The 25,598-nt window shown below is 35.9% G+C and overlaps 1 protein-coding gene across 13 annotated transcripts in view; it reads right to left on the reverse strand.

Moving 5' to 3' along the window:
• The window catches only part of TUT4 (terminal uridylyl transferase 4), a 133,595-nt gene that overhangs the window by 61,333 nt on the left and 46,664 nt on the right, over positions 1 to 25,598 (reverse strand). For all 13 annotated transcript variants that reach the window (XM_045064526.1, XM_004774455.3, XM_004774454.3 and 10 more), the window contains exons 4-9: positions 24,128 to 24,244; positions 15,502 to 15,679; positions 13,505 to 13,593; positions 12,202 to 12,253; positions 2,108 to 2,177; positions 393 to 519 (exon numbers count right to left, since the gene is read on the reverse strand). In XM_045064526.1, the coding sequence (XP_044920461.1) occupies positions 393 to 519; positions 2,108 to 2,177; positions 12,202 to 12,253; positions 13,505 to 13,593; positions 15,502 to 15,679; positions 24,128 to 24,244 (633 nt within the window). The remainder of the gene's footprint in view (positions 1 to 392; positions 520 to 2,107; positions 2,178 to 12,201; positions 12,254 to 13,504; positions 13,594 to 15,501; positions 15,680 to 24,127; positions 24,245 to 25,598) is intronic.

Consider the following 25,598-nt stretch of genomic DNA (forward strand, 5'->3'; position numbering starts at 1 on the left):
AAAGTGTGTAGGTTTATTGATGATTTAGAGGAGAGACAATATTGCTCTAAGTCAGAAATGGGGGGAAAAGATGCTAACAAAAAAACCTTGCAAACCTATGCATTAACTTATATCTTACAACTTTTACTCACATTAAAAGTGAAAATTTGAGCCTCATTTACTATGCAAAAGACACTTCTGTACTACATAAAAGGAGAAAAACAAATCTATCATTCTGTGTTTGTGAGACTGCTTTATTTTCATGTCCATAATCAGAACCTGCCATAGCTCTTTCTGTCTAGCACAGATAACCATTTTATCTCCAAATATTAAGATTTATGTTACATGTTAGTGCAAGAAAAAGCCTGAGTTTCCTTAAAGACAGGTACTTTTTTTTCTTCTGCTCCACTTACCTTAGCCCAGTAGCGAAAGGCTAACACCAAGGGAGTAAAGACAGGTTCCAACTTGCCAAGAGCAGCAAGTAAATCAGTCGTGAGGCATGCCATATCATTTCCTGCACTCACTCTACAAAGCAAACCACTGTAAATGAGACAGAAACAAATTTCACTGTACTAATATCTTACAAACCAGAATATTCCAAACTCTATGGCTATCCTTTCTAGTCACCATAATTTTTTTGCATTGTTTTATTATTATGTTCAATTAGCCAGCATATAGTACATCATTAGTTTTTGATGTAGTGGTCAATGATTCATTAGTTGCATATAACACCCAATCCTCATCACCACACATGCTCTCCTTAATCCCTACCATCCGGTTACCCCAATCCCCCATCCCCTCACTTCTGTAACCCTTAGTTTGTTCCTGGAGACCAGGAACATTTTTTTCATGATTTGTCTCAGTAACCATACTTTAATAGCTAGGAAGTAATAATAAAAATAAGACTTTTAATAAACTGAGAGCTTACTGAAAACTATAATCATTTCCATAACTAGAGTTCCATATAGAGATGTTTTAAATACTCATTTGTACTTCACAAATAAATTTCAACCTTACTTAGAACTTAAATTCATCAGAAATCACAAAATTTGTTTTACATCAAAGACATTGATCTCATCAATATTAAGTGGTACAACATATCTTCCCAGTTCATTCTTTTTGCTTTACACAGGGTAAAAAGGAAAAAATAAAATGCTGAACTGACTAGCTATAATTATTGACTCTAATTTTTCCTATCCAAGCTTTCATGGTTTTACTGCTACTTCCAGATTAGAAAGGATGTATGTATTAACCCAGAGGTAATGCTTATATGTAAATGAAAATAGGAGCTACCTTAAGGGGTGACAGAATTATAGTAGAGATATTTTGGTGGCAGGAAGAAGAATGTATCTGAGGTTCCACAAAGAGGCGATTTGATACAATGTGGTTACAAAACAAAAACACAAAAAACACTAGAAGTCAGAATACTTTCATTCCAATTCTGATTTTACTCTAACTGATGTGAATTTGGTCAAATCATTTAGTTCCTCCATGTCTCAATTTTCTAATTAGAAAACAACAAAGTTGAATTAGATCTCCATAGATCCTTCTAACTTGGAATAAGAAAATATAGTACTCTTAAAATTTAAGATATATAGGTTAGTTTTCAATAAAAGAACACTTAATTATTTCTATATTGCTTCCTTGTCTCCCACAATGATCTCAATCAGGATTATTTCAATCTCCGTTTTCACAGGCACATTGTTCTCTCAGTCCTACAGACATCAGACTAGAAAGGCAAGAATAGTCTTCAGTGTCTCATTCAATTTTAGTGACCGAAAAACTAGATTCTAAAAAACTGTGAGCTCCTTAAGAAGAGTGGATATTTCTTATTTATGCTTGTATCCCAACAGCAAAGCAGTACCTAATATACAGTAAATGTTCAATACTGTTGGATGAATGAACTTGAGAAAAAAAAAGTTTTGCCTTACTGTGTCTTGTTTTTAACTGGTAATTCTATTTCTTGTTCACAAGCTTTTAGCAAGCTTTTGTTTTTAAATAAATGGAAACTAGGTTAGTTATATTAATCCAAAGAAAAATCTAAAATAAAATTTTCTGTCTTGGAAATGTTCACTATATACTCGGTTATTGTTATTTCGAAAAATATTTTCTATTCATTGTTACCAACCTTTTCCGATCTTTGCATACCACAACAGGAACTTTGGCATGAAAATCAGATTCCACATCTATATATAATACTAATAAGGGAAAAAAAAATAAACCAAGTAAGATGATGTCAACATCTCTCAAATATTTACTCTATGGTAAACACTAAGCAGTAGCATACTTCTAAAAATCACTCACATTGCTTCTGTGATAATATTCACTTCTCATTATTAGCATCAAACCAACAGAATCCCTTACCTCTCTTGGTGTCATTTGCTGTATATCACAAACGACAGGCATAGTCCAAAATATTGTCCAAAAATTATAATCACCTTAAGAAGAAAGAACTTAACATCTCTAAAAGTTTGAATATTTCCTAGTAAGTATACAATCTAGTCAGTTATTAAACCTTCAAAAATATAGCAAACAACAAATACCACTTACTTCTACTTCCGAAGAAGTCATGAAATGAGAATCTACAATTCTCTGACAACTTAGTTCTTTTAAATTATTTATGCAAGTAAAAGACTAACTCTGCTGGCCCCATTTCCTGTTAATATATGAAAGGTCTGTCAAATCAAAGCTCTTAAGGAAGAAGAGGGTAAAGCATACTTCCACTCTGAAGTCTTTCTCTACAACTCCCAGGTAGGTTACCATGTCATAAATATTTAGTCTAATAAAAATAGATGTTTTAATACTATTTTATTTGAGGTTTAAAGAATATCTAACAAGTAGTACTTATTGGAATTACTAACTTATAAAAAAAATTATCTGCTGAAGACTTATATACCAGGAATTATATTATGCATAGTGGATAAAATAATGAATGAGACACAAGGAGATCAATTAAGGGTTTAGAAAACAAATCTATAAACAACTCAATCCTGTAGATGACAGGACAGAAGTCTTAAAGGAGTACAATGAAGGCATAAAGGCAGTTGAGTAGTATTCCACTGTGTGTATATATATATACCACATCTTCTTAATCCTTTCATTGGGCACATGATGTAATGAGCACTATGAGACTGATGAATCACTGAACTCTACCTCTAAAACAAATAATATACTGTATCTTAATTGAATTTAGATTAAAAAATAAACTAAAAAAATTTTAAAAAGAAAAAAAGCAATAATAATCTTTTTTATCAAACTAAATTTTGTAAGCCTATGTTATGTGACTTAAGATGTATTTAAGTCATGTATATAAAACACATGTACAAGATGCCTCAGTGGCTCAATTAAGCATCTGCCTTCGTCTCAGGTCATGATCCCAGAGACCTAGAATCAAGTCCCATGTCCAGCTCTTTGCTCAGCAGGAAGCCTGCTTCTCCCTCTGCTTGCCATACCCCCTGCTTGTGTTCTCCCTCTCAACCTCCCTCTCTGATAAATAAAATCTTTAAAAAATAAATAAAATACATTTGCTAAGTTGATATTATCCACTGATTCTAAAGAAGTAAAAGCTCTATGTATACCTCTTATCTGTAATATGCTTCAGAGTTTTTGTGCAATAACAAACAAATACTAAGAAAGAAAAAGATACTAAAAATCCCTTTACAACATTAACTGGACCAAATAAAATGTTTTGAGCACAAAAACAAAAACCCAACCAACCAACAAACAAACAAAACCTAAGGAAAACAAGCAACAAGAAGCTAACAATAAAAAACTGACAGGGGATGAGGCACCTGGGTGGCTCAGTGGGTTAAAGAGTCTGCCTTCGGCTCGGATCATGATCCCAAGGTCCTGGGATCAAGCCCCGCATCAGGTCAGCAGGGAGCCTGCTTCCCTTCCTCTCTCTCTCTCTGCCTGCCTTTCTGCCTATCTGTGATCTCTGTCAAATAAATAAATAAAATCTTAAAAAAACAAAAACTGATGGCGGGGGGGACGGGAAAGAGAGGAAGAGAGAAAGAAAGTTTAAAACCATGAAGTCAATGACACATAAGACTAAGATCAATAAGCTGTCTCTCCTAAGCCAAAATGCAAATATTTTTTTAAGATTTTATTTATTTATTTGATAGAGAGACAGCGAGAGAGGGAACACAAGCAGGGGGAGTGGGAGAGGGAGCAGCCCGGCCTCCCGCTGAGCAGGGAGCCACGTGTGGAGTTTGATGACAATCTTCTCATCAAAAGGATAGTAAAAAATATATATGCATATATAGCCATTTTACAGATGAGGAAACTGAAATATTAACACTTAAATAATCTGCCAAAAGATACAACCAATAAGCGGCAGAACTAAAATTTGAGGCCAGAAAGTCTGGTTCCAGATCCTCAGCTCTTAAGCATTTACTTTTAAAAAGAAAAGCAGTAAATAAAAAACAAAATAATATTCCACATTGTACCACAAAACCTATGACCTGGTTTAAGACAGGCATAATTTTAAAAAAATTTTACTTTAAGAAGTATTTTTACCTATATGAATGTTCATTTTACACCAGAAACAATCCAAACGGAAAAGGCAGATATGAAAAACTTTAAAAAAAATTTTTTTTTAAGATTTTACTTGGACTTGGGAAGATGGCAGAGAAGTAGCAGGCTGAGGCTACATCAGGTAGCAGGAAATCAGCTAGATCGCTTATCTAAACATTGCAAACACCTACAAATCCAATGGGAGATTGAAGAGAAGAAGAACAGCAATTTTAAAAATAAAATCAACCACTTTCTGAAAGGCAGGATTGGCGGAGAAGTGAATCCAAAGCCACGGGAAGATAGACCGTGGGGGGAGGGGCCGGCTCCCGGCAAGCAGCAGAGCAACGGAGCACAAAATCGAGAGTTTTAAAAGTCTGTTCAGCTGAGGGACATCGCTCCAGAGGCTAAACCGGGGTGAAGCCCACGCGGGGTCAGCATGGCCCCAGGTCTCGCAGGGTCACAGAAGGATCAGGGGTGTCTGAGTGTTAGAGAGCTTGCAAGTATTAGAAGAGGGAAGCCGGCTACAGAGACAGAGCTAAGGAGTGAGCTCTCAGCTCAGGGTTACCTTGAACTGGTCCCAGCCTGGGTGAGCTCAGAGCACGGCCGGAGGCCAGGGAGACTGGAGTTATTGGGCACTATTCTCTGAGGGCGCACTGAGGAGTGGGGCCTCGAGCTCTCGGCTCCTCTGGGCCAGAGACTGGGAGGCCACCATTTTCATTCCCATCTTCCTGAAATCTACGGAAAGCGAACCTGAGCAGATTACTCAGCCCAGGCCCTGGTAAGGGCAGTGCAATTTCGCCTGGGGCAAAGACACTTGAGAATCACTACAACACGCCCCTCCCCCAGAAGATCAACAAGAAATCCAGCCAGGACCACGTTCAGCTACCAAGGAGTGCAAGTTTAATACCAAGGAGAACGGCGGAATTCCAGAGAAGGAGAAAGCAAAGCACTGAACTCATGGCTTTCTCCCCATGATTCATTAGTCTTGCAGTTAATTTAATTTGTTTTTTTTTTTCAATTATTTTTTTCTTCTTCTGCTAAATTTTTTTTTACCTTTTACCCTTTTCTTTTATAACATTTTTTAACTAGTTAATCTAATATATATATATTTTGTTCCTTTTTATATTTTTTCTTTATTCGTTTTCTTATTTTAATTGTTTCTTTTTTTTTCTGAACCTCTTTTTATCCCCTTTCTTCTCCCCACCCCCACGATTTGGGGTCTCTTCTGATTTGGTTAAAGCATATTTTCCTGGGGTCTTTGTCACCCTTTTAGTATTTTACTTGCTCCTTCATATACTGTTATCTGGACAAAATGACAAGGCGGAAAACTTCACCACAAAAAAAAGAACAAGAGGCAGTACCGAAGGCTACGGACCTAATCAATACAGATATTGGTAATATGTCAGATATAGAGTTCAGAATGACGATTCTCAAGGTTCTAGCTGGGCTCGAAAAAGGCAAGGAAGGAAGATATTAGAGAAACCCTCTCAGGAGATATAAAAGCCCTTTCTGGAGAAATAAAAGAACTAAAATCTAAACAAGTTGAAATCAAAAAAGCTATTAATGAGGTGCAATAAAAAATGGAGGCTCTCACTGCTAGGATAAATGAGACAGAAGAAAGAATTAGTGATATAGAATACCAAATGCCAGAGAATAAAGAAGCTGAGCAAAAGAGGGACAAAAAGCTACTGGACCACGAGGGGAGAATTCGAGAGATAAGTGACACCATAAGACGAAACAATATTAGAATAATTGGGATTCCAGAAGAAGAGAGAGGGGAGCAGAAGGTATATTTGACAGAATTATTGGAGAGAATTTCCCTAATATGGCAAAGGGAACAAGCATCAAAATCCAGGAGGCGCAGAGAACCGCCCTCAAAATCAACAAGAATAGGTCCACACCCCATCACCTATTAGTAAAATTTACAAGTCTTAGTGACAAAGAGAAAATCCTGAAAACAGCCTGGGAAAAGAAGTCTGTAACATACAATGGTAAAAATATTACATTAGCAGCAGACTTATCCACAGAGACCTGGAAGGCCAGAAAGAACTGGCATGATATAATAAGAGCACTAAAAGAGAAAAACATGCAGCCAAGAATACTATATCCAGCTAAGCTATCATTCGAAATAGAAGGAGAGATAAAAAGCTTCCAGGACAAACAAAAACTGAAAGAATTTGCAAACACCAAACCAGCTCTACAGGAAATATTGAAAGGTGTCCTCTAAGCAAAGAGAGAGCCTAAAAGTAGTAGATCAGAAAGGAACAGAGACAATACACAGTAAGAGTCACCTTACAGGCAATACAATGGCACTAAATTCATATCTCTCAATAGTTACCCTGAATGTGAATGGGCTAAATGCCCCAATCAAAAGACAGAGGGTATCAGAATGGATAAAAAAACAAAACCCATCTATATGTTGCCTACAAGAAACTCATTTCAGACCCAAAGACACCTCCAGATTTAAAGTGAGGGGGTGGAAAACAATTTACCATGCTAATGGACATCAGAAGAAAGCAGGGGTGGCAATCCTTATATCAGATCAATTAGATTTTAAGCCAAAGACTATAATAAGAGATGAGGAAGGACACTATATCATACTCAAAGGGTCTGTCCAACAAGAAGATCTAACAATTTTAAATATCTATGCCCCTAACATGGGAGCAGCCAACTATATAAACCTATTAATAACAAAATCAAAGAAACACATCGATAATAATACAATAATAGTAGGGGACTTTAACACTCCCCTCACTGAAATGGACAGATCATCCAAGCAAAAGATCAAAAAGGAAATAAAGGCCTTAAATCACACACTGAACCAGATGGACATCCCAAATATATTCAGAACATTTCATCCCAAAGCAACAGAATACCCATTCTTCTCCAGTGCACATGGGACATTCTCCAGAATAGATCACATCCTGGGTCCTAAATCAGGTCTCAACCGGTATCAAAAGATTGGGATCATTCTCTGCATATTTTCAGACCACAATGCTCTGAAGCCAGAACTCAATCACAAGGGGAAATTTGGAAAGAACCCAAATACATGGAGACTAAACAGCATCCTTCTAAAGAATGAATGGGTCAACCAGGAAATTAAAGAAGAATTGAAAAAATTCATGGAACAAATGATAATGAAAACACAACGGTTCAAAATCTGTGGGACACAGCAAAGGCAGTCCTGAGAGGGAAATATATAGCGGTACAAGCCTTTCTCAAGAAACAAGAAAGGTCTCAGTTGCACAACCTAACCCTACACCTAAAGGAGCTGGAGAAAGAACAAGAAAGAAACCCTAAACCCAGCAGGAGAAGAGAAATCATGAAGATCAGAGCAGAAATCAATGAAATAGAAGCCAAAAAAACAACAGAACAAATCAACGAAACTAGAAGCTGGTTCTTTGAAAGAATTAATAAAATTGATAAACCCCTGGCCAGACTTATCAAAAAGAAAAGAGAAAGGACCCAAATAAATAAAATCATGAATGAAAGAGGAGAGATCACAACTAACACCAAAGAAATACAAACAATTATAAGAACATACTATGAGCAACTCTATGCCAACAAATTTGACAATCTGGAAGAAATGGATGCATTCCTAGAAACATATAAACTACCTCAACTGAACCAGGAAGAAATAGAAAGCCTGAACAGACCCATAACCAGTAAGGAGATTGAAAGAGTCATCAAAAATCTCCAAACAGGGCGCCTGGGTGGCTCAGTGGGTTAAGCTGCTGCCTTCGGCTCAGGTCATGATCTCAGGGTCCTGGAATTGAGTCCCACATCGGGCTCTCTGCTCAGCAGAGAGCCTGCTTCCCTCTCTCTCTCTCTCTCTGCCTGCCTCTCCATCTACGTGTGATTTCTCTCTGTCAAATAAATAAATAAAATCTTAAAAAAAAAAAAAATCTCCAAACAAACAAAAGCCCAGGGGCAGACAGCTTCCCGGGGGAATTCTACCAAACATTTAAAGAAGAACTAATTCCTATTCTCCTGAAACTGTTCCAAAAAATAGAAATGGAAGGAAAACTTCCAAACTCATTTTATGAGGCCAGCATCACCCTGATCCCAAAACCAGACAAGGTTTTGAAAACCATCAAAAAAGAGAGCTATAGACCAATATCCTTGATGAACACAGATGCGAAAATTCTCACCAAAATACTAGCCAACAGGATTCAACAGTACATTAAAAGGATTATTCACCACGACCAAGTGGGATTTATTCCAGGGTTTCAAGGTTGGTTCAACATCCGCAAATCAATCAATGTGATACAACACATCAATAAAAGAAAGAACAAGAACCATATGATACTCTCAATAGATGCTGAAACAGCATTTGACAAAGTACAGCATCCCTTCCTGATCAAAACTCTTCAAAGCGTAGGGATAGAGGGCACATACCTCAATATTATCAAAGCCATTTATGAAAAACCCACCGCAAATATCATTCTCAATGGAGATAAACTGAAAACTTTTCCGCTAAGGTCAGGAACACGGCAGGGATGTCCATTATCACCACTGCTATTCAACATAGTACTAGAAGTCCTAGCCTCAGCAATCAGACAAAAAAAGAAATTAAAGGCATCCAAATCAGTAAAGAAGAAGTCAAACTATCACTCTTTGCAGATGATATGATACTATATGTGGAAAACCCAAAAGACTCCACTCCAAAACTGCTAGAACTTGTACAGGAATTCAGTAAAATGTCAGGATATAAAATCAATGCACGGAAATCAGTTGCATTTCTCTACACCAACAACAAGACAGAAGAAAGAGAAATGAAGGAGTCAATCCCATTTACAATTGCACCCAAAACCATAAGATAGCTAGGAATAAACCTAACCAAAGAGGCACAGAATCTATACTCAGAAAACTATAAAGTACTCATGAAAGAATTGAGAAAGACACAAAGAAAAGGAAAAATGTTCCATGCTCCTGGATTGGAAGAATAAATATTGTGAAAATTTCTATGCTACCTAAAGCAATCTACATTTAATGCAATCCTATCAAAGTACCATCCATCTTTTTCAAAGAAATGGAACAAATAATCCTAAAATTTATATGGAACCAGAAAAGACCTCGAATAGCCAAAGGAATTTTGAAAAAGCCAAAGTTGGTGGCATCACAATTCCGGACTTCAAGCTCTATTACAAAGCTGTCATCATCAAGACAGCATGGTACTGGCACAAAAACAGACACACAGAACAATGGAACAGAAAGAAAGCCCAGAAATAGACCCTCATCTCTATGGTAACTAATCTTCGACAAAGCAGGAAAGAATGTCCAACGGAAAAAAGACAGTCTCTTCAACAAATGGTGTTGGGAAAATTGGACAGCCACATGCAGAAAAATGAAATTGGACCATTTCCTTACACCACACACGGAAACAGACTCAAAATGGATAAAGGACCTCAATGTGAGAAAGGAATCCATCAAAATCCTTGAGGAGAACACAGGAAGCAACCTGTTCGACCTCAGCCGCAGCAACATCTTCCTAGGAACATCGCCAAAGGCAAGGAAAGCAAAGACAAAAATGAACTATTGGGATTTCATCAAGATCAAAAACTTTTGCACAGCAAAGGAAACAGTTAACAAAACCAAAAGACAACTGACAGAATGGGAGAAGATATTTGCAAACGACATATCAGATAAAGGACTAGTGTCCAAAATCTATAAAGAACTTAGCAAACTCAACACCCAAAGAACAAATAATCCAATCAAGAAATGGGCAGAAGACATGAACAGACATTTCTGCAAAGAAGACATCCAGATGGCCAACAGACAAATGAAAAAGTGCTCCACATCATTTGGCATCAGGGAAATACAAATCAAAACCACAATGAGATATCACCTCACACCAGTCAGAATGGCTAAAATTAACAAGTCAGGAAATGACAGATGCTGCCGAGGATATGGAGAAAGGGGAACCCTCTTACACTGTTGGTGGGAATGCAAGTTGGTGCAAGCACTCTGGAAAACAGCATGGAGGTTCCTCAAAATGTTGAAAATAGAACTACCCTATGACCCAGCCACTGCACTACTGGGTATTTACCCTAAAGATACAAACATAGTGATCCGAAGGGGCACGTGCACCCGAATGTTTATAGCAGCAATGTCTACAATAGCCAAACTATGGAAAGAACCTAGATGTCCATCAACAGATGAATGGATAAAGAAGATGTAGTATATATACACAATGGAATATTATGTAGCCATCAAAAGAAATGAAATCTTGCCATTTGCGACGACGTGGATGGAACTAGAGGGTATCATGCTTAGCGAAATAAGTCAAGCGGAGAAAGACAACTATCATATGATCTGCCTGATATGAGGAAGTAGAGATGCAACATGGGAGGTTAAGGGGTAGGAGAAGAATGAAGGAAACAAGATGGGATTGGGAGGGAGACAACCCATAAGTTACTCTTAATCTCACAAAACAAATTGAGGGTTGCTGGGGAGAGGGGGTTTGGGAGAGGGGGATAGGGTTATTGACACTGGGGAGGGTATGTACTATGGTGAGTGCTGTGAAGTGTATAAACCTGGCGATTCACAGCCTGTACCCCTGGGGATAAAAATACATTATATGTTCATAAAAAATAGAAAATTTTAAAAGAGGGCGCCTGGGTGGCTCAGTGGGTTAAGCCGCTGCCTTCAGCTCAGGTCATGATCTCCGGGTCCTGGGATCAAGTCCCGCATCGGTCTCTCTGCTCATCGGGGAGCCTGCTTCCCTCTCCATCTCTCTCTGCCTGCCTCTCTGCCTATTTGTGATCTCTGTCTGTCAAATAAATAAATAAAATCTTTAAAAAAAAATTTTTTTAAGAAAATTTTAAAAGACAAAATAAAATAGATCAAAAAAAAAAAAAGATTTTATTTATTTATTTGACAGAGAGAGATCACAAGTAGGCAGAGAGAGAGGAGGAAGCAGGCTCCCCACTGAGCACAGAGCCTGATGCGGGCTCGATCCCACAACCCTGGGATCATGACCTGAGCCAAAGGCAGAGACTTAACCCACTGAGCCACCCAGGTGCCCCCAGATATGAAAAACTTTTGATAGGTATGATTTGGTTGATGGAACTATAAATGATTAGTTTAATATTAAGTGGGGGGGGGATAATTACTCAGTGCATGCACATATTTTTTTTCCCTATGTCCCTCCCTAAATCATCCTTCATCAAATGGCCTCCTACTGATTATAGGTTTTCTGTCCACACAAGAAATGCCCGTAATATTCAAAGCTAACATTTTTAAATTACCCAAAAGGCAGTACTTTTTTTTTTTTTTAAGATTTTATTTATTTATTTGACAGAGAGAGATCACAAGTAGGCAGAGAGGCAGGCCGAGAGAGCAGAAGGGAAGCAGATGAATGGATAAAGAAGCAGAGAGAATGGATAAAGAGCAGAGAGCCCGATGCGGGGCTCGATCCCAGGACTTTGGGATCATGACCCGAGCCGAAGGCAGAGGCTTAACCCACTGAGCCACCCAGGTACCCCAAGGCAGTACTTTTTTACATATCAGCTTTAAATATACTTTTGATCTAATGACATATAAATTTTGTAGCACACCTACTCAACAAATATAAAACTTTATGTAATATAATGACTCAAATATGCTATGAGTGTTATTTGAACTTGGTTAGTCATATATAAATAATACATTGCATGCACCCTTAAAGAATTTTCTTTAGAAAGACAAATTAAAAAAGAAACTCACCACTTTTTTTTAAAATCCCAAGCACTTGTATCAGAAGATCTGGATGATTCATCTAAAAGATTTCAAATTAAATCAATATACTACTTTCATAGTTCAAATTGCATACTTTAGGGAGAACTCAATTTCATTAAATATTTAAATAAAATCATGCTCTGTATCTTAAAATAACGAAAAAAGAATGGAGTTTTATATTAACAAATATTGTTCATGGCAGTAGAATCTAATAAATAATGGAGTACTATTATTCCATCTTAGAATGAGAAAAGATTCTGGAATTTCACAGTAAAACAAATGGAAAAGAAATTAGTTTACCAAATAATTGTTAAAGAGAAGTTGTTGAGATAGGAAATTTAAGAGATACTGTTACTGGCAGCATGGTCAAAAGGCATAGATTAAATACTACTTTAACAAGCTTGTCAAATTCTTAGTGTTATATGTACTTTGCAGCTATTTTTAACTATTTAATAATCACATGCTAATTTTAAGTAAATGACTGTATCAGATGAAAATTAAAACATCAAATTTTCACCTAAATCAAACCACTTTGAGTATCATTCAAAAAAAATCAGTAACACACATCAACCGATCATTTTAAATGTCTCATACATCAATAAATAAGTAGTATTATTTGTGCTAGTTACTACTTATTTAAAAAGTACCCATGATGTACCACACACTACCCAAAAATGCCTGGTATACAGCATGTCATGTAATAAAAAGTTATTATCCCCGTTTTGTAAATTAAAAAACTGAGTCTCAGAAAGTAACTGCCTTGTTGCAGCCAAGATTTGAACACAGATGTATGATTTCAAAACTCTTTTCACTTTCTATACTGCTTACAAGCAATAACTATTCAACAAAATCAAACATGTATAAGCATTTTCATTTTTTACTGTATTCCTCTGCTTTCCTTTTCCTCTCCCTTATTTCTTTATTCCACCTATGTCTAACACCTAATAGTTTCCAAAAGCAACCTTTAATTATGACAGTAACACTCTATAAACCAGTATTCCAGTCCCCCAAAATACCAAGTACTAGTTAAGAATCACATAGAAGGGACGCCTGGATGGCTCAGTTGGTTAAACAGCTGCCTTCGGCTCAGGTCATGATCCCAGTGTCTTGGGATCGAGTCCCACATCGGGCTCCTTGCTCAGCAGGGAGCCTGCTTCTCCCTCAGCCTCTGCCTGCCATTCTGTCTGCCTGTGCTCGCTCTCTCCCCCTCTCTCTCTGAAGAATAAATAAAATCTTAAAAAAAAAAAAAAAAAAAAGAATCACATAGAAAAAGATTTTTCTAATTACTTACCCTGGGAGGAAATTTTATATCTATATTAACATCACTATTTTTCAGAGCAAACTTAGTCAGAGATGAGCCATACAACCTAAGTGAACACTCTGGAAATAAAGGAAAAAATATCAAAGCATGAAATAGAGTACAAATGGGAAAATTTTTAAAACAATGGTAGGAAAAATGCATATATTTTAATTTCATGTCTTCCAATTCTAGTTACAACATTTAGAGAAGAATGACATCCTTTCTAATTGATCTAACAAGATAATAAAAATGTTTCTCGATTATGAGGGTCAGGGACAAAGATGGAAGAAATTACTTATAAAAGTCCAGTGTTTAAACAAAATTTTAGAACAGTTCATTTAGGAATGACCAGACATATGTTTAACATTTAATATTTAACAGTAAAGAATGTACTAACCTAGGTACAGCTACTGTCATAAACTACATTTATTTATTTTTAGATATTTATATTTACGTAAGAGCACTAAAACAGTAAAGGGATCACAGACATTCAATGCCAACATTCTTTAAAAATTCAAACAGAAGCCTAATCACTTGAACAAAAAAACAAAATCCTGGGGCGCCTGGGTGGCTCAGTGGGTTAAAGCCTCTGCCTTCGACTCAGGTCATGATCTCAGCATCCTGGGATCGAGCCCCACATTGGGATCTCTCTGCTCAGTGGGGAACCTGCTTCCTCCTCTCTCTCTCTCTCTGCCTGCCTTTCTACCTACTTGTGAACTCTGTCAAATAAATAAAATATTTTTAAAAAATAAAAAAAAAAAACACAAAATCCTGTAGTTCTGAAGAAATTCACAGACCAAAATATATAGGAATAGTAACATACAACCTACATCTTTTTCGGACAGTCGAATATATTATTTCAAAAATTTTTAAAGGTTCTCACCAGAGGGCAAGTTGAAAAATAACATGATTGGAACTACTGGGGCAGGCAGGTGCAGTTTCTTAGAAAATGTGAGCTCATACTCATTTGTATATATAAAAGTCTACTTTTCAAGTTCACAAAACATCTGAATGTCACTGAAGTCATTAAAATCATAAAAATTTCATTTCTATTTTTAAGATAGAAATTTTTAGGCATCTTTTTTAGGTATCTTAAGTTATTTAAATAATCACTATACCCTACATGGGGCTTTAACCCACAACCCCAAGATCAAGAGGCACACGTTCTTTCAACCGAGCCAGCTAGGTGCCCCAATACTAAATTACTTCTGCATATAATTTAAATTAGTATTCAATTTTTTTATAGAAAACCACATTATAACATTATGAAATAAGAAAGAGAAATGAAAATATCTTCCATTTCCAAATTTCAATTTTACATTCTTTCTTAAAATCTCACAATTGCTCTATATAAAACCATAATTTGTCAAATGCTCAATATCCCTTTGGTGGTTGAGAAATGAGTCTTATTTAATAGATATTTATTTAAATTCAATATTGATGTAAAAAATAATAAGGGCTAAACAAATATAATCTTTATATAAACGTCTGTAATAAACCTGGCACAACTCTCACTTACACCAAAAACATAAGCTTTCTATAAAGAAAGAGCTAAGTCAAATAGAAATAAAAGTGCAAATTTTACTTCTAATGACCCCACTTAAATTAATTTTTCCCCACCATCAGGCCAATAAGACTCTTATTCTATGACTGGCTAGAATGTATATACTCAAAATAATATAACTATAATGTCCATTCAGAAGTCAGAAATACTAAAAATATTAAACATAAGACCTTTAAGAAATTTTCCTGAATCTGACATTTAAAAAATCTTTCTTATTACAAAAATTATGTTCGTAACTCCCCATTTTCCTTTTCTGAAATATCTCCTTCCAAAAAAATCACTTAAAAAATAATTAAATTAATCTGCTTTTAAGATAGAGAAACAAAGAGATAGGAAAACAAAGAAATTTACACAAGTAAAGCCGACAGGAAGCAAAGGGAAGAGTTGTACGATTTTAAAAATTAAGCATGAAGTATATTTGTACCTGGTAAAAACGTTGTTATAATCTTTGACATTTCCTCCACAATTTCCTGACGGACTCTGAGGTCATCATCTGTTATTCCATGTTCTTTTGCTAGTTCAATAACTGCAACACTTAAAGCAGCCAAGTGGCCAGGAGTAGGAGGTGGCAGAGAACGAAGCTCACTTTCTTCCTGTTTTTCCTATTAGTGTAATATTTAACAACACCATAAAAAATCTTTTCTATTTTAATGTCCTTACACTTAGGATAAAAGACTAAACAAATGTATTAACTCAACAAATATTCACCTTCTACATGCCTGATTCAAGATAACTAGGATAAGGAAGTGAACAAGACAGAAATCCCTTCCTTTGTGACAAAGTATTGGAAGATTGAGGGGTGCTTTGGGACAGGTTCCTATTAAACATTAAAAAAATAAAAATTTGTTCTTCTGTTTGCATAAATTCTGAAATTCTACATCAAAGCCAAAATAATTTAAGTACAACACTTGGCTGTTAATTTCGTGGATAATTTTATTACAACAAAGATGTAGCAGAAAGTCTTGAATCCTCTCTCATCTGCATATTAAATGGTCACAGGAAAATATCCTAGACACTTCATCACATTTGTTATATTGCCTACCATTTAAAATTGATTTCTTTCATTTTCTCCAATGCTAAGCCAAATGTTCCCCAAAACCCTTGATTTCACTAAAAGTCTGAAAGCCAATTTAAACCAAAAACTAAAGAGGACCAAGTAAATTATATATATACAATTTTTAAAGATTAATTTTTTCCTGATTTTTAAAGAAATACATGCTAATTGCAAGAGTTACATAAAACACAGGAAAATACAAAGAAAATCATCCACAATCTAATATCATACGATTTCCTTTTTTTTTTTTTTAATATTTTATTTATCTGAGAGAGAGAGAACAGGAAAGGGGAAGGACCAAGGGAGAAACAGACTCCCCAGAGCCCGAGATGGGGCTCAATCCCAGGACCCTGAGATCATGACCTAAGTCAAAATCAAGAGTCAGGCACTTAACCAACTGAGCCATTCAGGCACCCCTTCCTTTATTTTATCTTATTTTATTTTATTTTATTTTTTTACCATAACTGGGATCATACCATTTCTTTAATGTTATAATAATGGCATTTTCTATACCCCACATTTCAGTCAAGAGACATTCTCTTACTTTTTTGAGGCAGGCAGCTCTCAACAATTCTAAAAATCAAAAGTAGCTTATTCTCTCTTCTCTACTACCCATAATATAGTTAAACAAAGACTTCACTCTATTTCTAATTTTATTCAGTGTTACCATATTTAGTCTCAACATAAAGTTTACCTAAGATAAAGGTAAACTATATCAAACATAGAGAGTAAGACAACCTAATTTTTATAAATTTCTGTGAATATTTCTGCAATCTTAATTACAATCTACATCTTGGATGAGTGTCTGAAGTTCTAAGATCTATTTTTTTAGGATTCATCCTAATAGGTACTAATAGCTACACACTTAATACCAAAAAATTCTCTGAATTATATTGCTAAGCTGTCATGGAAATAAAAAGATAAAAGAGAGTCGATGAACATACTCCTCTACCTATGTTATTAATAAGCCTATCCTACTTCCTTTAGGATGCTGTTCCATCTAACAGTCTCACTGATATCCTTCTATCAATGATCATCCTCATATATCCTGTCATAAGTGTGCTCAATGAAGTCTCTGCCCTATGTAACTTAATTCTAGTTAGAGAAAATAGAAACAGATAAATAAATGTATACTATCATGTCAGGAAAAGCTATGAAGAAAATCAAACAGGGTACGACTACACACTGATGGGCAAGGGTTATTATTTTAGCATAGAGTGGACAAAGAAGGTCCCTCTAAACAGGTAATGTTTAGCAGAAACCTAAAAATGAAAGAGAGAGACATTTAAATTTCAGTGGGAAAAGCATTTCAGATACAGAGAACAGTAAATTCAGAAACTTAAGGCAAGAAAGTACCTAATGTTATTTGAAGAGGTCAATGTGGCTAAAGGGTTAACAAAAGGGTGACTAGAAGGTGATACGGTTGAAAAGTTAACTGGAAGCTAAATATCATATGACCTTAAGTAAATTGGTAAGGACTTACATTTTATTCTAAGTTGAGAAGCCAAAGAGGGGCTATACCAGAAAGTAACATTATATGACATATTTTAAAAGAACAATCCTTGCTGATAAATAAAGAATAACAGACTATAAGTATGGGGGCAGGAAGGAGGGCTACGTTGGAAATAGTCCAGGTGAGAGACAGTGGTAGCACAAACTAAAACAGAAAGAGTACGAGGGCCTAGCCAGCTCAGTCAGTAGAGCATGTAACTCTTGAGTTCAAAGTCATAAGTCTGAGCCCCACACTGGGCACAGAGATTACCAAAAAAAAAAAAAAAAAGAAGAAGAAGAAGAAGAAGAAGAAGAAGAAAAAAAAGCCCAAACAGAAAGAAGAGTGTGTGTGACAAATGACTAAATTGGGAATACATAATGTTTTGAAGGTAAATTCTATATAATTTGTTAATGGTTTGAATGGGGGGTGTAAATCAGAGAGATAAATCAAAGGTGCTTGTCCTAAGCACCTGAGTAAATAAATGGTTCTGCAGAGATGAGGTAAGTTCTGGAAACAATCAGTTTAGGCTGGGAAATAGTGCCCAAGAAGGAAGAATCTCCTAATGAGCCTCCTATTTCCAGACTCTGCCCCTTCATTCTATGCCCCTTACTTCCACCAGTTAGTCTTCTACTTTAAAACTTTCAGAGGTGCCTGGGTGGCTCAGTGGGTTAAAGCCTCTGCCTTTGGCTCAGATCATGATCTCAGGGTCCTGGGATTGAGCCCCTCATCAGGCTCTCTGCTCCGCAGGGAGCCTGCTTCCCCCTCTCTCTCTGCCTGCCTCTCTGCCTACTTGTGATCTGTCTCTGTCAAAGAAATAAATAAAATCTTTAAAAAAAAAAGAAGACTTTCAATTAATCCTCAACAGAATACCAGCAAACCAAATTCGGCAAATTAAATAGACTATACATCATGATAAGTACAATTTATTCTTGGACTGCAACAATGGTTCAACATACAATAATCAATGTAATCATCACCTTAACAAAATGAGAGGAAAAATTTTTTTATCTTGATCAATGCATAAAAAGCATTCAACAAAATTAAACATCCTTTTGTGGTCAAAAACAAAACAAAACAAAACAAAATACCGAACTAGGAATAAAAAGAAACTACCTCAACATAATAAAGACATATTTGAAAAAACCACAGCTTACATTACAGTTAGTGGTTAAAGGCTGTGAAAGTTTTTCCTCTAAAGTCAGTATTGAGTCAAGAATGCCCATTTTCACCACTTCTATTCAATATATTAGAGAAGTGTTAGCCACAAAGAAATGAGAGGCAATGAACTTGGGCAGGAAGAAATAAAATAATCTCTATTCACAGATAATAATCTAATACGTAAAAAACCCTAAAGATGCCAGACACACACAAAAAATTAGATCTAATGAACTAAATTCAGTAAAGTAGCAGGACACACATCAACACAAAAAAAAAAAACAGTTGCACTTCTAGACACTAACAACAACCAATCTGAAAAGGAAATTACGAAAACAATTTAAAACAGTCCCCAAAAGAATAAAATACTTAGAAATTACCTTAAAGAGATGAATGACTTGTACAATGAAAACAACAAAACACTGCTTAAAGAAATGAAAGAAGACATGAAGAAACAGAAGGATATCCCGTGTTCATGGATGGGCAAGCTTAATATTGTTAAGATATCAATACTACTCAAAGCAATCTACAGATTCAATGCAATCCCATCAAAATTCCTTTAATCCCTATTTGCAGAAATGGGAAAATTAATCCTAAAATTAACATGGAATCTCAAGGGACCCAAAATAACCAAAACAATCTTGAAATAGAAAAGAGTCAGAAATTCACATTTCCTGATTTTGAAACTTCTTATGCAGAGCAATAGTACTCAAGACATTATGGTACTGGCATAAAGACAGATGTATAGGCCAAAGGAATAAAACACATAACCAACTCATTATGGTCAAATGATTTTTAATAAGGGTGTCAAAACCATTCAATGGCAATGGACTGTCTTTTCAACAAATGGTGAAAGGAAAACTGGATACCCACATGCAAAATGGACCCTTATCTTACACCCATATACAAAAATTAACTCAAAATGGATCAAAGACCTAAATGTAAGAGAAAAATTATAAACTCTTAGAAGAAAAAAGCTTCATGACACTAGATTTGGCAGTGATTTCTTAGCTATGAAACAAAAAAACCCACAAACAACAAAAAAAAATCAGACAAATTGGAATTTATGAAAAGTAAACCTCTGGGGGGCACTTGGGTGGCTCAGTGGATTAAGCGTCCAACTCTTGATTTTGGCTCAGATCATGATCTCAGGGTCATGGGATCAAGTCCCACATCAGGCTCCAAGCTCAGTTCAGAATATGCTTGAGATTCTCACCATCCCTCTGTCCCTGCCCCTACTCATGCTTGTTTGGGCTCTCTCACTAATTATAAATAAATAAAACCTTTAAAAAAAATTAAAATTCTGTGCATTAAACAACACTATTAATAGAGTAAAAAGGCAACCCACAGAAAGGAGAATATATTTGCAAATCACATATATGATAAGGGATTAATATCCAGAACATATAGTCTGAAGTTTTCTTTTATTGTAGAATCTTTTTCTGGTTTTGGTATGAGAGTAATGTGGGACTCATGGACTGAAATTAGGAAGTTCTTACTCTTCAGTGCCCTGAAATATGTGCAGAACTGGTACACATATTATCAAAATTATCCCAGAGCTCAAACGTGACCCTTTCTTTCTTTTTTTCAAGTTGTTTTTTTCTTTCCAATTCATTTTGGATGTTTTCCATTGTTATATGTTCAAGTTCACTAACCTTTTCTTTTGTAAGGTCTGATCTACCATTAGTCCCATTCAGTGTATTTTTCATCTTAGACACTGTAGTTTTCTTGTAAGTTCAGCTTTAATCTTTTTTGTATCTTCCATGTCTCTTTATATTTTTAGAATATCAGGAATATAGCTATCTGCCTTGATGTCCTCCTCTGCTAGTTCTTTTCTGTCAATTCAAGGTAATTTTGATTGGCTGATTTTTCTCCTTATTGTGGTATGTATTTTCCTGCTTTGGCCTTACTATCTTTGAATGCCAGACAATGTGAACTTTTTGTCGTGACAGGTATTTTCTATTTCTGAATATACCCTCAAGCTTTGTTCTATAACAAAATAAAACCCTGGAAATAGTCCTTTTGGGTCTTGCCTTTAAAAATTCTTTAGTTGGGGGACCCTGGGTGGCTCAGTGGGTTAAAGTCTCTGCCTTCGGCACAGGTTATGATCCCAGGGTCCTGGGATTGAGCCCCACATTGGGCTCTCTGCTCCGCGGGGAGCCTGTTTCCCTTCCTCTCTTTCTGCCTGCCTCTCTGCCTGCTTGTGATCTCTGTCAAATAAATAAATAAAATCTTTTTTTAAAAATTAGTTTAAAAAAAAATAAAAATAAAGTCTTTATTGGGATCAGACTGCATTTAGTTTCTATATATTCCCCACTCCTGAAAAAAGATCCTGTTGGGCACTCTACTCAATGCCCATGAAGTACGAGTTTTTCAGTCTGAATAGTGGGAAGGTACTATTCTCAGCCCTATGTAAGGATCAAGCACTATTCTAATTGCTTCAGATGATTCTTTCCCTGGCTTCAGGCAGCTTTCTCACATGCATGTACCAATCAGTACTATGCTGAATACTCTGAAGGTACTGTCTTTTTATCTATAGATTTTTTTCTGTATAACTTTCTCTTTTTTATTATCCTGTCCTACAAACTCTAGCCACCCTGGATTCCCTGGACTCAAGTTCATCTTCACAACTCTGGGAGTGTACTGGGTTCCCCTTCCTATAATGCAGTATGGAAACTCTCTCAAACTATAGAGTAATTGTTGGACTAATCTCATTTGTTTTCCATTCACTGCCTGAAAACCATTCCTAGCTATTTTTATCCCTTTTTTCCTTTAGTTTATTCAGGAGTAAAGGTAAATCTCATTATTATTACAACTTCAACTAAGCAAAAATCTACTACAACTGCTTTTAAGGAGGTTTTTTTTTTTAGTTTTTTTGTAATGTCCTCAAATATCCTTATAATGTATATAATGTCTACCGGCTTTCTTTTTAAGTTTCTTGTGTGGAATTCCCCGAGCTTCCTGGAATTAATGATTAGCATCACTCAACATTTCTTGAGGTTTTTCAGTTGTTATCTCATAAACTACCAATTGTCTTTGTCCTGTTAAATCTTCTGAAGCTCTAATTAAATCAAAATAATATGCTGATAGGGCACCTGGGTGGGTCAGTTAGTTAAGCAACTGCCTTCAGCTCAGGTCATGATCCTAGAGTCCCAGGTTGGAGTCTCCTATTGGGCTCCCTGGTCAGCAGGGAGTTCTGCTTCTTCCTCTGACCCTCTCCCCACTCACGCTCTCTCTCTCTCATTCTCTCGCTCTCTCTCTCAAATAAATAAATAAAACCTTTAAAATAATAATATGCTAGTAAGATTTTAATTTCTAGGGCACCTGAGTGGTTCAGTCATTAAGCGTCTGCCTTTGGCTCAGGTCATGATCCCAGGATCCTGGGATCAAACCCAGCATCAGGCTCCCTGCGCTCACTCCCCCTACTTGTGCTCCCTCTCTTACTGCGTTTCTCTCTGTCAAATAAATAAATAAAAATCTGTTTTAAAAAATTAATTTCTTTTCCTTCTGAGTTCCTGATTTTCTTCAGTGCACTCATTTTTTTTTTTTTTAAGAAAGACATATTGAGCACCTACTTTGTCAGACACTGTCCTAAGCAACAGAGAAACAAAAATAAGAACTGAAACTTGCCCTCTAGAATATTGGATATTCAAGTCAAGAAGAGGAGAGAAAGCAGACATGCACAATACAATATATCCAGTTTTCTGATCAAGCAGCTCTGCAAGCACAGAGAAAGAATACCTAATCCAGACTTGTTGGGAAGGTCAGGTCAAAGAATTTTTCTCAGAGAAAATACACAGTAGACAGACACTCCTACATAAGTAGGAGATTATATAATATTACTATTACCGCCCTGAGGGGTGCCTAGGTGGCAGAATCGGTTGAACATCAGACTCTTGGTTTTGGCTCAGGATGTGATCTCAGAGTTGTGGGCTAGAGCTCTGTACTCAGCACAGAGCCTGCTTGGGATTCTCTCTCCCTCTTCCTCTGCCCCTCCCACTTGTGTTCTCTCTCTCTCTAAAATAAATAAATGTATCTTTAAAAAGATATGTATCAGCCTGGGGCACCTGGGTGGCTCAGGGGGTTAAGCCTCTGCCTTCAGCTCAGGTCATGATCTCAGGGTCCTGGGATCGAGTCCCACATCAGGCTGTCTGCTCAGCAGGGAGCCTGCTTCCTCCTCTCTCTCTCTCTCTCTCTCTTTCTCTCTGCTTGTCTCTCTGCCTACTTGTGATCTCTCTCTGTCAAAAAATAAATAAAATCTTTAAAAAAAAAAAAGATATGTATCAGCCTCATAAAAAATATACATTACCACTTTGAAAAGAAAAGCTTAAATGGCTAAAATACTAATAACTTTTTTAAAAGCATTACTCATACCTATGTCTATGAAATGTTCTAATAAAAATAACTGAAAAATTATGAATTCTGACAGTCTAAAGATTATAAGGCCCTGCATGGTCTGGACTTCTCTAGCTTCATCTCACATCATTTTCCTCCTATCTCTCTTTGCCCAAGTCATACTAGACTCTTTCTGTTCCTCATATGCCATGTCCTCACTCACCTTTTTTCCTTTTTTCTTTTTAAGATTTACCTATTCATTTTGAGAGAGCACATGCACAAAATTGGACTGGGGGCAGAGGAAGAAAATTTCAAACAGATTCCCTGCTGAGCGCAGAAGTGACTCTCAATCAATCCCACGATCCATGAGATCGTGAACTGAGCTGAAACCAAGTGTCAGACACTTAACCAACTAGGTACCCCCTTTTTGCCTTTATTTCAAACTACTTCAAAGTTCAACGCAAGTATCTTTCTCAGAAATGTCCCTGTTGCAGATTAGGTAAAATATCCTTGTATACTTCCTTAGCACCACATTTCTCCCTTTAATAGAACTCAATATACTTAGATTCCTTTTCAGTGTATGCCTCCACCAATATTTTAGAAAATCTGAGGGTAGGAACCACAACTATCTTATTCACCACTGCCTAGACCTAGTACACAAAAATTCAGTAAGCATCAGTTGGACTGATTGTATTTGGCAGTTCTTTTTTTAATTAAGATTTTATTTTTAAGTAATCTCTACACCCACAACATGAGATCAAGAATTATATGCTCTATCAACTATATCTGACAATTTTAACTTTGAGAATCAACATACTTTAGTACGAACAGACTGGCTCTGAAAAGGTTCCTGACCACCTAAGATAAAAGAAGGGCAATCACAGCTTTTAATGCTATCACTTCACTTACTAATGTAAAACAGGACAAATACCCCATTTTTAGTTTCATAAATAAGTATTTGATAGAGTTTTGCCATTTGAAAAATAAACAATATATTTTGAAAAAAGAACTCACCAAAATATTTTTCTTATGTCGTTTCTCCTTTATATGTTTATGAGCTCCCTGGATGTTTTCAATGTGAATTAAGCAAAGTTTGCATAGATATCGGCAATTGGTATATTCTGGTGAGCGCTGAAAAGTTAAAAAATGCATTTTTTCAGAAAGCAGAGAAGTAAGTATTTGACTATATATGGGAATGATATAATTACATAAATATAAGAAACAAAAACAAGCATTAAAGGAATAAATTTTTAATAAATCAGTACTTATATCCCCAAGAAATGGTTGTCCTTTTCAAAACAGTCATCATAAGAGATGATATACTCATTTCAAACAACACTATAATAATGCTAAATGTTTGATACTTATCTAATATAGTCCTTAGAATACAATGTAGGATAAGAACGGCAGTCTTAGTAGTCTTCTTCCCAATGCTTTCCCAAAAATTGGTTTCAAACCTTGAATTTTTGATAAAAAATAAAATCCACCCTCAAATAGGAGATTTTAAAAGAATATGAGTTAAGAATATGGAAGAATATTCAAAAGCTTAGTTCTGGAAACATTCCACTCAATCACCATCTCAAGGAAATAAATGAATAATCTCGAGGCCACTATTCTAAAGGGAACAATTCTGATGACACACAAAAATTATCATAGTACTTTAGTCATACTTTATAATAACCTGTTCGTGAAATAATAAGAAAAAAAACTTAACTAATTCCAAAGTGCCTATTATGTGCCAGGTGCTAAGTTAGGTGCTTCATACACAATTTGTCCTTTTAATACCTCTAATAATCCAATTAGATTACTATTATCTTCATTCTCTACAAAAACTCATACAGCCTATAAATTTCACAAGGATATAATATTAAGTAGGAGATGAACAATTTAAATTCATGTATATCTGATCCCAAAGCCAACTCAACTCATATGATTATAGAATGAAAAATTACCAAAGCATAATAAATACACACTGAATTTTAAAACATTATTTCCAGTGCCTTATACTGCAATTGATGAAATTACAACAATGCTTAAATTTTTTTTTTTTGACGGAAATAACATAAATTTATTGAAACTGGTTTTGGGGAGGGTGGGTGGGTGGCTAGTTGGGGGTCTTCCAAAGAGAATGGGGAGAAGAGCCAGCGCCCGGCCAGGAGGGAGCAGGTGCCAACAATGCTTAAATTTTTATTTCAGATTGATCTTCGGTAGCTTGCAACTCCTGACGGATTCTCTAACTTCATAATATTGATTTTCTTCAAATGGAGAAACCGGCTCCAAATTTAGCAAGAGTCCTACCACAGACTAAAAATAAATACAGCCATCATTTATAAAGTATGTATAACCTTCAACTTTATGATTCCCCATTTTACTGGCAAAGCAACTAAATCTCAAACTTAAATAATTTTGTCCAAAACAATAAGCAAAAAGGAAAATTCAGCTCAATTCTGTCATTTCAATTTGTAGTATAAAAATTCTTTATCCC

Source organism: Mustela putorius, unplaced genomic scaffold (assembly GCF_011764305.1).
Source record: "Mustela putorius furo isolate JIRA1106 unplaced genomic scaffold, ASM1176430v1.1 tig00003853_pilon_pilon_pilon, whole genome shotgun sequence".
Taxonomy (NCBI): domain Eukaryota; kingdom Metazoa; phylum Chordata; class Mammalia; order Carnivora; family Mustelidae; genus Mustela; species Mustela putorius.